The sequence below is a fragment of the Natator depressus genome, chromosome 14 (assembly GCF_965152275.1).
Source record: "Natator depressus isolate rNatDep1 chromosome 14, rNatDep2.hap1, whole genome shotgun sequence".
Taxonomy (NCBI): Eukaryota; Metazoa; Chordata; order Testudines; family Cheloniidae; genus Natator; species Natator depressus.
In genome coordinates, this window is record NC_134247.1 from 19,619,979 (window position 1) to 19,637,872 (window position 17,894).

The 17,894-nt window shown below is 44.9% G+C and overlaps 1 protein-coding gene across 6 annotated transcripts in view; it reads left to right on the forward strand.

The window, feature by feature from the left end:
- Positions 1–17,894, forward strand: part of LOC141998651 (tubulin-specific chaperone D-like) — a 263,541-nt gene that overhangs the window by 181,379 nt on the left and 64,268 nt on the right. For all 6 annotated transcript variants that reach the window (XM_074971510.1, XM_074971511.1, XM_074971515.1 and 3 more), the window contains 4 exons: positions 1,676–1,757; positions 6,662–6,780; positions 14,350–14,441; positions 17,232–17,372. In XM_074971510.1, the coding sequence (XP_074827611.1) occupies positions 1,676–1,757; positions 6,662–6,780; positions 14,350–14,441; positions 17,232–17,372 (434 nt within the window). The remainder of the gene's footprint in view (positions 1–1,675; positions 1,758–6,661; positions 6,781–14,349; positions 14,442–17,231; positions 17,373–17,894) is intronic.

Here is a 17,894-nt window from a genome sequence, read left to right on the forward strand (position 1 = left end):
TATTTTTGAGGTGTTTGTAGTGTTACAGCTGTTTTGGGTCTAGGATACTTGAAAAAGTAGAGGTGAGGTCATATCTTTTATTGGGCAAACTTCTATTGGTGGAAGGTACACACTTTCAGGATACATAGAGCTCTTCTTGACCTGAAGGTACAAGCTTTCAAGCTCAAAAGCTTGTACCTTCCACCAACAGAAGTTAGTCCAATTAAAAGATATTACCTGATCTGCTTCATCTCTTAAATATTTTTTGGGGTAGAATTGCGAGATGACAGAGAAAACTCTTGTTTTACCAGTCCTTCAGAGTAACAGCCGTGTTAGTCTGTATTCACAAAAAGAAAAGGAGTACTTGTGGCACCTTAGAGACTAACCAATTTATTTGAGCATAAGCTTTTGTGAGCTACAGCTCACTTCATCGGATGCATTCAGTGGAAAATACATCTTTTATACCCCTCAGCATTTCTTAGATGTTGTTTCTGAGTTCATTTTACATTTTTTGAGGAAATACAATTGTTACATATGAATTTGGAAATAATGTAGATTGTAGAATAGAGAAAAAGATTTCTGTATCGTACACTTCTAGGTATAGCAGGAAAACTCTACGAAAGCTTATGCTCAAATAAATTGGTTAGTCTCTAAGGTGCCACAAGTACTCCTTTTCTTTTTACCAGTCCTTATTATTCACAGTTGAGAACACCTATGTTATTATGAAAGTATCATTATTATTAATACGGAATGAAGAGTACATGTTTCTTTTCTTTTTATATGCTCTCAACTTTATTACTACATTGGTCATCACTGTTTTATTGGCTGAAAAATGTAGCTCTACTGTGAATTTCTCAAGCAGTGTCTGTGATAGAATTGTTTGCTGCACCTGTCACAGAGATCAGTCATCTAAAGATATGGAAGTCCATGTGTACGGTGCTGCTCCCCATCCCCATTCTAAATTGAAATTATGTAACCATGTTGAGGGACTGTCAGACAAAAGCTGTGCTGTATATTCGGTTTCTATGATTTTAAGTTTGAGTAGCAGCCCTGTTAGTGTGTATTTGCAAAAAGAAAAGGAGTACTTGTGGCACCTTAGAGACTAACCAATTTATTTGAGCATAAGCTTTTGTGAGCTACAGCTCACTTCATCGGATGCATTCAGTGGAAAATACATCTTTTATACCCCTCAGCATTTCTTAGATGTTGTTTCTGAGTTCATTTTACATTTTTTGAGGAAATACAATTGTTACATATGAATTTGGAAATAATGTAGATTGTAGAATAGAGAAAAAGATTTCTGTATCGTACACTTCTAGGTACAGCAGGAAAACTCTAAAATGAACTGAGAATATGGTACACAGAAGTCAGTAATAATTTCTTAGATTTTAATCAGTATAATCGATTAGTACAGAATATATATAATCAGCATAATTCATAATGTCGTCTTAAGAAAACATGACAATTGTAAGGATACACTGGTTTAAAGATACTCCTAGAGGATAATGTACCAGAGGTTTAATCAAAATAAAAAAGTTGATTTCAATAATTTTGGGGAATAGTATAAAGAATAATTATAAGTAGGATTAATATAAAGAATTCAGTTCTATTTTCTTATCCATTATCCTATCTCTGGACACAGTTATATTAGAGTAGACATTTTATTATTTTATTAAAGCTCGCAATTTTATTTCAGGAAGCTGCAGTCTCTGCACTTGCTGCATTGTGTAATGAATATTACATCAATGAACAGAGAGAAGCCAATCCAGCTCTTCAGGGTAATGATGCATATGTATTGTGTATGTTTTCATTAACGAATGTCTTTTAATTATTCATGTTGGTTATGCAGGTAGAAGAGATTCAAAGGAGGCTAAATAGGTTGTTTAAAAAGCATCACAGTGGATTAGCAAATTCTGAAGGCCCAGCCCAGTTCTGTACCATTTTAAAGTACATTTAATTGAGTGTACACATTTATATAATTAATATACACCATCCTTATGTTCCATATGGAAAAATGCCTTGGAGGGATGAAAGAAAAAGATTGCATGTGTATAGGACAATGTTATTTATAATGTCTTGGGTATTTACTTTTTGAATTGCTGCTCTCAGTATACAAGCTCATTATTTGTGTGCACTCCTGAAAATACCCTTTCTTCTTTTTAATTCCATGTAATTTGAACATTTTACCTTTAATAACCAAACCAAGGTGCTTAGAAATACCAATAATTTACAGATCAGGGAGAGATACATAGATACCCAAGAACTAGTTTACATCTCTTTTTTTTTTTTTTTTGGTCATAATCTTTCTAAAAAGAAATGATGGAATGTGACTGTTTTTGATTCAAGGGACTTTAAAGGGGTTCAGAGAAGAGCAATGAAAGTGATTAAGGGCTTTGAAAAACTCCCTCATGAAGAGAGATTGAAAAGAGCAGAAATGTTTATTTTAGAAAGGAGGTGAATACAGGGGAACATAAATGTACAAAATAATGACTGGAACAGAGAAGGCAAATAGCTTTTGTTCTCTCTGTTGTAGACCTCAAGAATAAGGGGACATTCTGTGAAACTGAAAGGTGGCAAATTCAAAACTAATAAAAAGAAATATTTTTTCACATAATATTTAATTAGTCTTTTTGGAACTCATATTTCCACAAGATGTTGAGGCCAAAAATGTAGCAAGATTCAAAGACGGAATGGCGATTTGCAAGTTTAACAAGGTTAACCAGAGTTGTTATAGTTAATGCTTAATTTGTTTAATATAAAACCTCATGCTTTTAGGGTTTAAACCAATCACTTATTATCAGGGGTTTGGGTGAGACATTCATTGGGGGACAAAGTATCCCGTACTTGCCTAATGTGAGGTTTCTTGCACCATCCTCTGAAGCATCTGGTGTTGACCATCATCAAAGACCGGCTGTTGGACTAGATCAGAGGTGGGCAAACTACAGCCCGCGGGCCACATCCAGCCTGCGAGATCCTCCTGCCCAGCCCCTGAGCTCCTGGCCCGGGAGGCTAGCCCCTGACCTCTCCCCTGCTGTTCCCCCTCCTCCGCAGCCTCAGCTCACTGTGCCGTTGGCGCAATGCTCTGGGCGGCGGGGCTGCGAGCTCTTGCCGGGCAGCGCAGGTGCAGAGCTGCAGCCTGACCTTGTGCTCTCTGCTCTGTGTGATGGCGTGGCTGGCTCCAGCCGGGTGGCACGACTGCCTGACCTGGTGCTCTATAGTGCCACCAGCCACTGGTGCTCCAGGCAGCACGGTAAGGGGGCAGTGAACAGGGGGGGTTGGATAGAGGGCAGGGGAGTTTGGGGTGGGGAACAAGGGGGTTGGATGGTGCAGGGGGGCAGTCAGGAATGAGAGGAGGGGTTGGATGGGGCGGTGTGGGGGCAGTCAGGGGTGGGAGGTCCAGTGGCGGACAGGGAGGGGTGGATGGGGCAGGAGTCCCAGGGGGGCTGTCAGGGGGCGAGAAGCAGGGATGGTTGGATAGGGGGCAGGGGCCAGGCCACACTTGGCTGTTTGGGGAGGCACAGCCTCCCCTAACCGTCCCTCCATACAAGGAGAACTAATAGGTCAGACTGGACATAAACGTTGTTGTTGAAGTCTTGGTAGATGAGGGTAGGGGACTGTGTGCAGAAGAAGATAGGAAGTTGTCAAAATCAGAAAGGAGAGTGGACATGGTAAAGTAAGGGCAGCAGATGACTTAAGCCTGGTCTACCCTGAAAAGTTATATTGACTTAGTTGCATTGGTCAGGGATGTGAAAAAAACACACCCCAACCAACATAGTCAGGCCGACATAGCTGCATCTACACTGGGGTTTAGTCAGCAGAAGACTGCTTCCATAGATGTAGGTAACGTCATTCAGGGAAGAGGTGTTCCTACACTGGCTATGTCTACACTAACACTTTTATCAGTATAACTCTCCTGCTGACATAGCTACTGCTGTTCGTTATGGTCTAATTATGCTGACAGGAGAGCTCTCTCCCGTTGGCATAGAGTGGCTACATGGGAGATCTTACATCGGCGCAGCTGCATCGGAATACCTGTAGTCTACCAAGGTTTTCTGGACATCCATACACATGGTGATAAAAATTGCACCAAGAATGTAAACAATTTTAAAAAAATAAATGTCAGTATGCCTAGTTTTGTATATTTCTGTGGAAATTATCATTTTCTCTGTACTACCCATAACATGTACATACTATATATCTATAATCTATTTCTAGGAACTTCCCTAGAATTCCTGAAAAAGTTATGTGGGCAGAGACTATATCATACTCCACTGAACAGCATAGGTACCATGATAATAGATATTCCTATTAGGGCAGGTCCAAGCAGCAGTGGAGGGGTTAAGCAAATGGGATTTTGGTAATATTGCACCAGTGTTACATGACTGCATGGTAGCTAAATAATACCATAAACTTTAGTGGATCAGAATCTGAATTTTTTCACAGCAAGCAAGTCCCAACTAGCCTGCAATGTTACTATCACATCACTTCTTTCATTTCTCTTTATTTTCTACTTTCTTTCCTTTGCACTTTCACTTCTCATCTGCTGTATCTATTTTCTTTCGTCTGCATTTTTATTTTCACTGTTTCTCTTGTATGCCTGCAGCTCACTTTTGAAAATTTTCCCTTCTGATCTCCTCTCAGTAGCTGCAAGTCATGTTTAATGAAAATTGTAGAAACTTCACGGGCTGTGCTTTTTACCAAGCACACATCAGTAGGGGGCATGTAATGTCACATTGCTGGAGGTAGAATAATTACTACTGCTTAGCAGTTATCAGTTGCAGTTATCAGTAAATAGCTGCTGGTTTGCTTTCTGTCACTTCTGAATTTTCTGTCATTCGACTAAGACTGTCAGTTTGAAATTAACATCAATCATAGCAATGCTACTGCAACTCCATCGTCTGAGATGTTGTCACTGAGTGCCTGTGCAAGCATGGTATCTGCATATGGCCTCAGGGCTCTCTATTATGGGCCTGTGGTTAGGAAGGTTTTAAAATAATAAATATGTCTATATGAAAATGTGTTAGCTCTTGAATAGGTAGCTAGTTTCCTGTTTCCTGATGAGATACAGTAATTAAGACCTGCTGACTGTATGGGGATTTAAAAAAAACCAAACCAGAATGGAGTCATGAGTTGTGATTAAATGCATTGCCTTATGGCAAACTATCTGTCTTCCCCTGGCAAATATTGCCTAATCATTTAACCCTTAGATGACAGGTAGCAACTTCACTGTTTTGATCTTCATAGCCATTCTGATTTCTATGTCCCTTGCAAACACTAAAAAGAAAGTACCTATCTAGTAAAGCTACTTATTTTTGAGACTTAACTCTTTTTTAAAGAGATTATGTAAATTGCAGCTCTCAGTCAGAAGTATTTTAGTTCTGCATAGTTACAAATTACACAGGTTTTACTCGATCATATATTTTGCTCTTCGTTTAAGAAAAAGTTTGGTACAGTAGCTGAAATCTGGTCAGTCAAGAACATCTCATTTGGTCCATGATGTCTACAGTAAGAAATACATTTCCTACACATACAGTTTATTGTGGCAGTAGCCTGTGTGCAGTACATTGTATTCTTTATGCATGGACAACATGCAATAAAAATACAGAGATGGAAGGTTCCACATACTTCTCTTCCCTATCTCTATTTTCTTCTCTCTCTCTCTCTCTCTTTTTTTTTTTATTTTTTTTTATTTTATATCCTCATTTTCAACTACATGTCACTTCCCACTCTGGTTGGATCCTGTTTTTCTCCAAATCAGTTTTTTCTCTCCCTTTCCTAGAATCTAACCAGTTCCTTTTCTCAGTTTGCGGGTGCATCTTCTCATTCCTCTACCCTCATTAGGGCCACTTTCCCTGCCACTACAGACTGCAGTATAGAGATCCTGAGTTCTGGAGGATGAGGATTTCCATCTTGAATGTACTCTGTGCCTCAAGGAAGCCCTATGGATTTTTAAAGATTTGTGGATAGACAGTTACCATGATCAGAGCAGCAGTGGCAGAATCATGGAGAGGATTCAAAGAAGAGCCATGAAAATGAATAAAGGGTTAGAAAACTTGCCTTATAATGATAGGCTCAAGGAGCTTGATCTGTTTAGCTTAACAAAGAAAAGATTAAGGGGAGACCTGATTACAGTCTGTAAATACCTACATGGGAAACAAATATTTGATAATGTGCTCTTCAGTCTACCAGAGAAAGGTATAATATAATCCAGCAATTGGAAGTTGAAGCTGGATAAATTCAAACTGGAAATTAGGTGTACATTTTTAAAAGTAAGAGTCATTAAGCATTGGAACAACTTACCAAGGGTTGTGGTGGATTCTCCATCACTGGCAATTTGTAAATCAAGATTAGATGTTTTTCTAAAAGATATGTTCTAGGAATTATTTTAGGGAAGTCCTTTGGCCTATACTGTATAGCAGGGGGTCTCAAACTCAAATGACCAAGAGGTTAAAAATCAGTCTAAACTGACTTTGTTACATGAATAGTATTCAGAGAACTATAACTGACGATTCTTAAAATTTGTGTTACTTTTTCTGAGAAAACAGAATATTAATTTATCTTCCATTTTAGGGTTATTGAATTGAAGAGAATCTTTCATCTAGCCTCCCTGTTCTTCTGCTGGTAGGCTAGCTAATGTAGTGATGCAGTAGCTGGGTTCCACTTTGCAATTGTATTTTTCTAGGTGAACTGTTGCAGCAATATATTTCAGAACTTCAGAACACAGAGGAAATGATTCGTTGTGGGTTTTCGCTAGCCCTGGGGGCCCTTCCAAGATTTCTGTTAAAAGGCAAGTTCCAGCAGGTGAGATAAAGTGTGGCCCTTACCACAAAAAAGAAAAGAAAAAACGTGGGGGGGTACAGGTTTTAACTGATTCAGGAAATAGTTTGAATGAAGTCTGAGTGCTTAATCAAATACATGATAGAAGATCATTGCCAGGGGTGTTGATGTGGAGGGGTTAGTTTATAATACAGTAACCCAGTCAATCGTAATGACTTCGGCTTAACATATATTCAGATAATTAAAATCGAGACCTTTCTTCACATTCTTAGTGTAGAAGCGAAAGACTGACTGGACATGGAGAATGAGCTATGTCTTTGCTAAAGCCCTTTGTTTTCATTTTTTTAAACAATTGTCCATGCAAAATTCCTGGCTTAAAGAAAAAAAAAAGCCATTGTTCTTCAAGTGCTTATTCATGTCTATTCCATATTAGGGGTGTGTGCTCACCACATGCACTGGTGCCGGAAGTTTTTCCCTCAGCAATATCTGTAGGGGACTGGCTCTGGCATGGCACCCACATGGTGCGGTATAAGGGGTGCTGCCGGCTCCACCCACCCTCAGTTGTTTCTTACTTCTTACTACCAGGGATGGTGCAGGAACATCTGCTGCTTCAGCTAGCATTGATCCCTTCTCTGTTCTTGCAACCTTTGAAATCCTGTAAAATAGTTACACATAGTTAGTAGTTTTCTTAGTTACCCTTAGTACTAATTCTCAAACTCTCTGTTAGTCCCGAACGGGACCCAGCTGGGGGTCAGGGCATGCCCCAGTCCCCAGGCTTTAAGCCCTGTGATGGCTGCAAACAGCCTATGCCCGTCAGCAATCCCCATACCAGCTGCCTAAGGTGCTTAGACAAAAGGCACATAAGTAACAAATGCCATATCTGCAAGTCCTTCAAACCTAGGACAAAGGAGGAGCGTGAGATCCATCTAAGAGCACTCCTAATGGAGTCGGCACTCACTCTGGCACTGGAGCAGCGGTCCAACTCTGCCTCGAGCACTGTCGCCTCTGTGTGCAGTGCTCCCTCGGCGCTGCCATGAGCCGGCACTGATCTCCCTCCACGGCTCTGGGGAAGAAGCCGAAAAAGACTGTGAGGGCCCGGTACCGATCCCAAGACCGATCGGGCACCAGAGACCACCGATCTCTGGGCTGTCATTGTCCATCTCCAAAAGGAAGGTCACCCTACTCAGGATGATCCTCCTGGCAATCGGCTCTTGGTAGCCCCCGGTCCCGTTCAACATCCTGGTACCGGTCGAGTAGCGCGAGGCACGGATCACTGGGTATCTGACGCAGATCTTCTGAACGCCGTCAGTCCCTGCGAGCCTGACCAAGACAGTCTCGCTTGGACAGGTCAGTTTCGGGACACAGCAACTGGCACCGGTCAGACAAGAGCCACTGCTTAGCCCGATCCTGGTTGCCCTGGACCGACCGCTCCCCTGGTAGCTCCAGCTTGGAACAAGGTTCCCTGACTGCGGGACAAGCCCCGGTACTGATGGTGCCGATTACATCATCAGCACTGAAATCTGTCCCATGGCCTCAAGTGCAGTGGCTGGTGCCATGGTACCTGTGGAACACTTGGGGGTTCATGCAGCTTTCCTAGGTTGGCCAATTGGTGTTGGGAGCCTCGGAGAGGCTAGCGGCCTCGGTATCCTGTCCCCCTCTGGTGCTGGAAACTTCGTGGGGTAAGACCCCGCAGGTCAAGGAGGACCCAGGGGAGTAAGCTGCTGGACCACAAATGGATCTGGAGGTTCCCACAGCACTGCTTTAGCCTCGTCTGGCGACGACAAGGACATCACGGGTCCCCCTCACCCAGTTCCTCAGGATGACACCAAGGCACGCCAGGAACTTTTGAAGAGGGTCGCTTCTAACCTGGGGCTTCAGGCAGAGGAATTGGAAGTGCCCTCGGACTCTGTTTGATGTCCTCTGCTACTCGGCTCTTGCCAGGGTAGCTCTACCCCTTCATGAAGGGGGTTCTAAGATCACTAATGCCCTGTGGCAGACTTCCTCTTCCCTGGCCCCTATGTCTAAAAGGGCCGAATGCAAGTGGCCCCAACCAAAGGGCACAATTACTTATACTCCCACGCAGCCCCCAATTCCCTTGTGGTCAAGGCAGTTAACCACAAGGAGAGGCAGGGACAACCTGGGGCCACCCCCAAAAATAAAGACTCGAGGAGGCTGGATCTTTGCGGACGTAAGGGTTATTTGTCTTCCAGTCTTCAGCTGAGAGTGGCCAACCACCCAAGCCCTCCTTAGCTGATATGACATCAATATGTGACAAGCCATGACCAAGTTCGAAAGGTCATTCCTCGAGGCTTCCAAGAAGGAGTTCTGAGCGATCCTCGATGAGGGCACATCCACGGCCAAGGCGGCCCTCCAGGTGGCGTCAGATGCTGCTGCCCGCACCATGGCTTCTGCTATCTCCATGTGGTGAGCCTCCTGGCTGCTCCTCCCTGGGTTGTCCACCGAGGCTCAGCAGTCAATGCAGGACCTGCCTTTCGACGGCCAGGCCCTATTTGCTGAACAAACAGACAACAAATTGCATGGCCTCAAGGACTCCCACAGCACCCTAAAAACCCTGGGTGTCTACGTCCCAGTCCCTGTGCGTAAGCAGTTCAAACCTCACCAGCTGCAGGGCCAGGGGAGTCAGCCTTGGCAGGACCAGCCCCATAAATGAGCCAGGGGCTACAAGTGCCGCCAAGCCACCCACCTCCACTCTCTGCCCCTTTGGGGTCAACCCGTAATAAGCAGGGGGCCAAGCAGGGGGCCAAACAGTCATTTTGAGGGTGCGACCGAGGGCGACCTACCGGACTATTCCCTGGATCCATCCTTCCCTGTGTTCTCTAACCACCTTCCCCTCTTCCTCCCTGCCTGGATGGCTATAACCTCGGACTGCTGGGTCCTCAGCACAGTGGAATGGGGTTATACCGTTCAATTCCTTTCTACCCCCCTTTCCCACTCGCCTTCCCCATCCCTGTTTCAGGGATCGCTCTCATGAGAGTCTCCTCGTGCAGGAGACAAAGGGGTTACTACAGTTACTACAGCTGGGTGCGGTGGAAGAAGTTCCTCTCGGGTACAGGAACAAGGGGTTCTATTCCCAATACTTTTTAATCCAAAAGGCTAAGGGCAGCCTACGGCCCGTCGTGGACCATAGACCTCAACAAGTACCTAAAGAAGTTAAATCTCTGCATGGTTTCCCTGGCTTCTATTATCCCTTCCCTGGATCCCGGAGACTGGTATGCCTCCCTCGACTTGAAAGACGCATACTTCCACATAGCGATCTTTCAAGGACGCAGACACTTTACGATGGGGCCCCACCACTACCAATTTGCAGTCCTTCCGTTCGGCCTGGCGACAGCACTGAGAATGTTTACCAAGTGCATGTCGGTGGTGGCGGGGGCTTACCTCAGGTGCTGGGGTATTCAGATCTACCCATACCTCAGTGACTGGCTTGTCAAGGGCAGCTCCAGGTCTCAAGTCCGAAGCGATGTCGCGGTGTTTCAGGCCATGTGCTGCTCTCTGGGCCTATTGGTAAACAACAAAAAGTTGACGTTCGTGCTGGTGCAGAGGATAGAGTTCATCAGAGCGGTCATCGACTCGACCTGCGCCAGGGTGTCCCACACATTGATGAACCTAATCGCGGAAGTCTCAGTGTTTCTTCTGATTACAGCCAGGGTCTGTCTGCGCCTCCAGGGTTACATGGCAGCGTGCATGGTCCGCCAGGCCAGGCTCTGAATGTGGCCCCTGCGACAATGGCTGGGGACAGTCTATTCCCGGTTCAGAGACCTCTTGGAAAAGATCGTTACCATTCCCCAGGCGATACTTATCTCACTGCAATGCTGACAGGACAATTGACTGCAGGACAATTCTGGGGGAGGTTTGGTTTGACAATCCCCCTCACTCAATCGAGTTGGTGTCGGCACCTCGAACCTCAGCTGGGGTGTGCATCTCAACGACCTCCCGACACAGGTGATGTGGTCCCCGGAGAAGACGAAGTTGCACATAAACATCAAAGAGCTCCGAGTAGTCTAGCAGTCCATCTGGCGTGCAGTGTCTTCCTGCCCCACCTGTTGGGCAAGGTGGTACGAGTCCTGACACAGCCTCGATGTTCTACATCAACAGGCAAGGGGGAGCGCGCTCGTCGACTCTCTGTCAAGAGATGCTCCATCTGTAGGACTTCTGCATCAGCCATGAAATTTACCTGGAAGCTTGTCACCTTCTCGGTGTCAAGAGTACGCTGGTGAAGCAGCTCAGGAGGAATTTCTCCTCTCACCACGAGTAGTTGCTCCATTCAGAGGTAGCCTGCATGATCTTCCGAAGGTGGGGAACTCCCCAAGTGGACCTGTTCGCTACCAGACAGAACAGGAAATGCCGCTGGTTTTGCTCTCGGCAAGGTCTGAGCAGGGGCTCCCTCTCCGATGATTTCCTCCTGTTGTGGTCAGGGAGCCTGATGTACGTGTTCCCTCCGATTCCACTCATCAGCAGGGTCCTGACAAACATCAAGAGAGACAAATCTCAGGTTGTCGTGATCGTCCTGGCATGGCCTGGTCAACATTGCTTCGCCACGCTCATGAGCTTGTCAGCGGCCCGCGCCTGGCCCCTGCACAACTTCCCGGACCTGCTATCACAGGACCACAGCTGGCTTCCACACCTGAACATCGAGTCCCTCCACCTCTCGGCGTGGATGCCGCGTGGCTGAACCCAGAAGAATGGACCTGTTCGGAGGGAGTCCAACAGGTCCTCCTGGGAAGTAGGAAGCCCGCAACTAGACTGACTTATCATAGAATATCAGGGTTGGAAGGGACCTCAGGAGGTCATCTAGTCCAACCCTCTGCTCAAAGCAGGACCAATCCCCAATTTTTGCCCCACATCCCTAAATGGCCCCCTCAAGGATTGAGCTCACAACCTTGGGTTTAGCAAGCCTATGCTCAAACCATTGAGCTATCCCTCCCCACCGGCCAAGTGGATGAGGTTTTCCCGCTGGGTGTCCGAGCATGGCATCTCTCCCTCACGTTCTTCCATAGAGGCTGTCCTGGACTACCTGCTCCCTTTGAGGAGCCAGGGCCTGGTACAGTCTTCCATTAGAGTGCATCTATTGGCCATCTCCGCTTTTCACCCACCGATCCATGGACACACAGTGTTTTCCTATGACATGATGGTCAGATTCTTGAGAGGGCTCGAGAGACTCTTTCCACAGGTATGGACCTCTGTCCTGCAGTAGGATCTTAACTTGGTTCTCTCTAGGCTCCCTGGCCCACCCTTTGAGCTGCTAGGTTCCTCTTCCTTTCCCACCTGTCACGGAAGGTTGCGTTTTTGGTGGAGGTGACGTTGGCAAGACGGGTCTCTGAAATTAAAGCCTTGACCTCAGAACCTCTGTACGCAGTCTTCTACAAAGATAAGGTTCAGTTGCAGCCCCACCCGGCCTTCCTGCCAAAGGCTGTCTCCACCTTCCATATGAACCAGGACATCTTCCTCCCGGTGTTCTGTCCCAAATTGCACAAGACCAGTGAGGAGAGGCATCTGCACATCCTGGACGTCTGGAGGGCCTTGGCTTTGTACTTAGAATGTACCAAGCCTTTCCGAAAATCGACTCAACTCTTCATCGCTACAGCTGATAGGATGAAAGGTCACCTGGTGTCCTCTCAAAGGATTTCTAATTGGATTACCTCGTGCATAAGGACCTGTTACTACCTGGCAGGGGTTCCGCTGCCGCTGATTGTCAGAGCCCTCTCGACGAGAGCACAGGCGTCTTCGGTGGCCTTTCTGGTGAACATCCCTATGCGGAACATCTGTAGAGCCGCAACGTGGTCCTCTGTTCGCACATTTACCGCACATTATGCCATCACTCAGCAGGCCAGAGATGATGCTGGGTTCAGCAGAGCTGTGTTGTAATCTATATGTCCGTGAACTGCTACCCAACTCCAGGGGTAGTGATTTGGAGTCAGCTAATATTGCATGGACATGAGCAAGCAGTCAAAGAGGAGAAGACAGTTACTTTTTCCGTAACTGGTGTTCTTCAAGATGTGTTGCTCATGTCCATTCCATAACCCGCCCTCCTTCCCCACTGTTGGAGTTTCCAGCAAGAAGGAATTGAGGGTGGGGGGAGCCGGCAGCACCCCTTATACCGCGTCATGCAGGCGCCACTCCACAGGGCGCCAGAGCTGGTCCCCTATGGATACTGCTGAGGGAAAAACTTCCAGTACCAGTGCGCACACACCTGATATGGAATGGACATAAGCAACACATCTTTAAGAACACCAGTTACGGAAAAGGAACTGTCTTTTTGGTTTTATCGATTTCTTCCCCCTCACCGTCCTCCCCCCCATCCCCCGAATTTTGGATGTGTTGGAACTCCCTGGACTCCGTTCCTCCGGAAGGAGAGATGGTGGCTTGATCCCCCCTTGCAGAGTTCCCACTGAATGGCATAGTCCACCTGTGCAGAGTAGGATAGCTACTGGTTGATGGCTGCTGTTCTGCAGTGTGGGGAGAGAGATGGGCAGGGAGCTGGGTCCTGGCAGCCAAGACTATCTGAGTGCTGCAGTGACAGGCCTTCAGGAAGTGGAAGGCTTCTTCAACTACTACATCATGGTGAATACTGGGCATCCCTTACCCCCAACCATAGGTCCCAGTGAATACTGGGTACACCCCATCCTCAGCCTGCTGCACCCTTCCCCTCCCTATCTGCTGCACTCCATCAGTACTGGCCTCTGTGAATAGCCCTTGTGAGTAGCTTCACCTTCAGCTCAGTCCTGGGGACGTGTCACCACCCAGAGAGGAACACCAGGGAACAGAGCCTTGTCAACTCCCCCTTCCGGAGAGTGCTCCCTCCTATCCCTGGCTCTTCTGCCCCAGGGCTGGGAACTGGGCACTAATCCCCCTGCAACTCAGGGGAATGGAGCTGAGGAGCAATGATGTCCCCCCTGTTGCTGGTGGGTCTGTGTGTCAGCGTGACTGGGATCTGCGGGAGCAATGCTGGGTGTCAGTGGCAGGATTATTTCCTGTTCATTTGTCCCCCTCCCAGTCACGGCTCCCAACCTCCTGCTCTTCCTCTCCCCTCTGCCCCATTTTCCCCTGCTCTTTCCTGGCTCCCACTCCTGCATCCCAGCTCTGTGACAGGCTAGCTGGTGACTTGGGGATAGGGGTTCTGTTCAAGTAATATTTCTTGTCACCAACAGTAAATGGTTTTAAAAAGATACACTTTATTTTGTAATGTGGATTAGAGATAACGGGTTCACAAACCCTTACTTTTCTGTACTTGTTGCTTTATTCCCCCCCCATCCTACCATCCCACAATATTAACTCCAATATTTACCTGGAAAACTGAAGCTAATCTTTTGCACTGATTTGCATGCAAATTTTAATTTTTGTAATAAACACTTATAAATTCCTGGAAATGTTTTTTAAAAAAATGGAAATGAAGGGCTTTGGGCAAAGGGTAAAGAAGTTGTCTGTCCATGTGGGAGTAAAGTGCATTGAGGGGGTAACATGTAGAAGCTTGTGCTGCCTGCTGCTTGTGCAGCACTTGTCATATGGTTAACTTCATTCTCCAGCTTTTTTAAATCTAGTGTCCATCGTGAGCATATATTTGTCTTTTTTCAGGTTTTGGAAGGTTTGAAAAAAGTTATCTGCATTTCCCACAAAGATGTGAGCTTTGCAGAATCAAGAAGAGATGGCCTGAAAGCAACTGCAAAGTATGTTTTGTCAGCTTTATTTTTATCTGACTTTAAATCACTCTATGTAAGATTTTCAGTGTTCATGTCATTCTCTATTCTAACCTGGTGATGGGTTAAATTCACTCCCAGAAGGGTGGTTATACATTCTTGATGCGATCATATGGATCCCCACTATTTGTCTCACTTAAATCCATCCTTGATGCCACATGTCATCCTATTCTTCAGACTGAGAAGCAGTGTGTGGAACTATTTTTGGAGGTTGTCAGCATAGTTTCTTAATCAGCCAAATGCATGCTGGTTGCATGTTGGGAAGCTCTCTCTTTTCATGAACTGGAAGTTAGTAAGCTCAGTGGTACGAACCTGGGCTACTAGAAACCGGAATGAATTTGAGTTTCTTCATTTTACTTTCAATAACATACAAAGCCCCAAATAATACAAATATCCTGGCATTTTCTTTCTTTCAAGGGATATTTTCAAGATTGATGAGTCCAAAATGTTACCAGTTTTAAAAGTATCATTCACATATACAATTCAGATAACTCTATTACATCTTTCATCAGTATAAATGAGGTGTGCAGTGCATATAAAAACCAAGTGAGCTATTAATATCTATTACGTGGCCAGGGATTTCTTTGTGATCATGTGTACAGACATCACATTGGTCCTCTGCTCTACCTTTTTGGTCCATTATAGTGAGTAGGATGATGAGATGTAAAATAATCCTGCTTCTTTTTGCATTTATCCTACAAATAAAAAACAATGTGTTAGTCGAGGTCTACACTAGAAATTTACATCAGTATAACTGTGTCACTCAGGGGTGTTAAAAATCCACGCCCCTGAGAGCTGCAGTTATACCGACCTAACCCCCAGCGTAGACAACACTATGTCGATGGGAGAAGCTCTCCCGCTGACATAGCTACAGCCTCTTACGGTGGTGGATTAAGTATACCAACTGGAGAACCTTTCCCATTGGTGTAGTAGCATCTTCACTAAAGCACTACATCAGCACAGTTGCACCACTGCAGCACCGTATGTGTGGACAAGCCCTTAGTTTTAGACCTGGAAGCCTTGATAACATGTCACTTTAAGTCTTCCAAATATATTGTTTATGTAACTATTTCAGTGTTGAATCAGAAATTATAAAATCAGAATGCAACAGCCACACACAGAGGATCATGCTTGATGCTGTCTTTGTCCTTCTGTGATAGGTATTTTAGACATTTTCTGAACGTATATGGCAAGGAAGTTTGTATGCCCAAAATACTAGAACATAAGAATGGCTCTACTGGGTCACACCAAAGGTCCATCTAGCTCAGTATCCTGTCTTCCGACAGTGGCCAGTGCCAAGTGCCCCAGAGGGAATGCACAGAACAGGGAATCATCAAGTGATCCATCCCCTGTCGCTCATCCTCAGCTTCTGGCAAACAGAGGCTAGTGACACCATTCCTGCCCATCCTGGCTCATAGCCATTGATGGATCTATCCTCCATGAATTTATCTAGTTCTTTTTTGAACCCTGTTATGATCTTGGCCTTCACAACATCCTCTGGCAAGGAGTTCCACAGGTTGACAGCGCATTGTGTGAAGAAATACTTCCTTTTATTTTTTTAAACCTGCAGCCTATTAATTTCATTTGGTGACCCCTAGTTTTTGTGTTATGAGAAGTAGTAAACAACACTTCCTTATCTACTTTCTCTACACCAGTCATTATTTTATAGATCTCAATCATATCTCCCCTTAGCCATATCTTTTCCAAGCTGAAAAGTCCTAGTCTTATTAATCTCTCCTCAGACGGAAGCCATTCCATACCCCTAATAATTTTTGTTGCCTTTTCTGAACCTTTTCCAATTCCAATATATATTTTTTGAGATGGGGCAACCACATCTGCACACAGTATTCAAGAAGTGGGCATACCATGGATTTATACAGAGGCAACATGATATTTTCTGTCCTATTATCTATCCCTTTCTGAATTATTCCCAGCATTCTGTTCACTTTTTTGACTGCCGCTGCACATTGAGCAGTGAACAATCCACAATGACTCCAAGATCTTTCGTGAGTGGTAACAGCTAATTTAGACCCCCATCATTTTATATGTATAGTTAGGATTATGTTTTCCAACGTGTATTACTTTGCATTTATCAACATTAAATTTCATCTGCCATTTTGTTGCCCAGTCACCCAGTTTTGAGAGATCCTTTTGTAGCTCTTCGCAGTCTGCCTGGGTCTTAACTATCTTTAGTAATTTTGTATCATCTGCAAATTTTGCCACCGCACTGTTTACCCCTTTTTCTAGATCATTTATGAATATGTTGAATAGGACTGGTCCCAGAACAGACCCCTGGGGGACACCGCTATTTGCCTCTTTCTGTTCTGAAAACTGGCCATTTTTTCCTGTCTTTTAACCAGTTACCAATACATGACAGCACCTTCACTTTGCGTAAGAGCCTTTGGTGAGGGACCTTGTCAAAGGCTTTCTGAAAATCTAAATACACTATATCCACTGGATATCCTTGGTCCACATGCTTGTTGACCCCCTCAAAGAATTCTAGTGGATTGGTGAGGCATGATTTCCCTTTACTAAAACCATGTTGACTCTTCCTCAACAAATTATGTTTATCTATATGTCTGACAATATTGTTCTTTATTATAGTTTCAACCAGTTTGCCTGGTACTGAAGTCAGGCTTACAGGCCTGTAATTGCTGGGATCACCTCTGGAACCTTTTTGAAAAAGAGTGTGAAGAAAACAAAGCCTGGCATGATTGTGTCCTTTTTCTTTAGAATTTCTTCTGTATTTCTCTGTTACAGAGTTTGTCAGACAGTTGGTGTGAAGAAAGAAGGACCACAGGATGAATTTGTCTGCAAAGATAATATTGTTCAGATCTATATGATGTTACTTAATGGTATGAGTGACTATACCACAGACAGCCGAGGAGATGTTGGAGCATGGTAAGGCATCTCACATTTTGAGACAAGGAAATGAAGTTTCTTTCTATTGGTACTTGTTACCACTGATGTGGTCTACTCTAAGTCTGTAATTAGAAGTCATTCAGACTCAGTGGTTTTCCAAAAGCTACGAAGGGAAAAATTGGATGTAGCTAGACACATGGAGATTCTAGTAAGGCTAGAAATAAATATTGTGTAGCAAATGAGGGCAGTAATTATTTCTCCTTTGCCTCAGAAAAAAACTAACCCACACTGGGTCCTTCTCTAGCTTATACCATCCTCTGTTTCCAGGTGATGAAATAAAGCATCAAGGTAAATGAGAATCACTTGTGAGGGTGTTTTACTCGGATGCAAGAACAAATAAAGTCATGACATCTATCCAGTGTTCATATTATGCTTATAGTTACTTTAAAATATCATATATGCTCTTAATCATGCTTCTGACTAAAAGAGTAGCCGAACAGGAACTCTTCTTATCACAGCTTCATATGTGGCCCACTGGCCAGAAGAGGGAGCCATTGTATA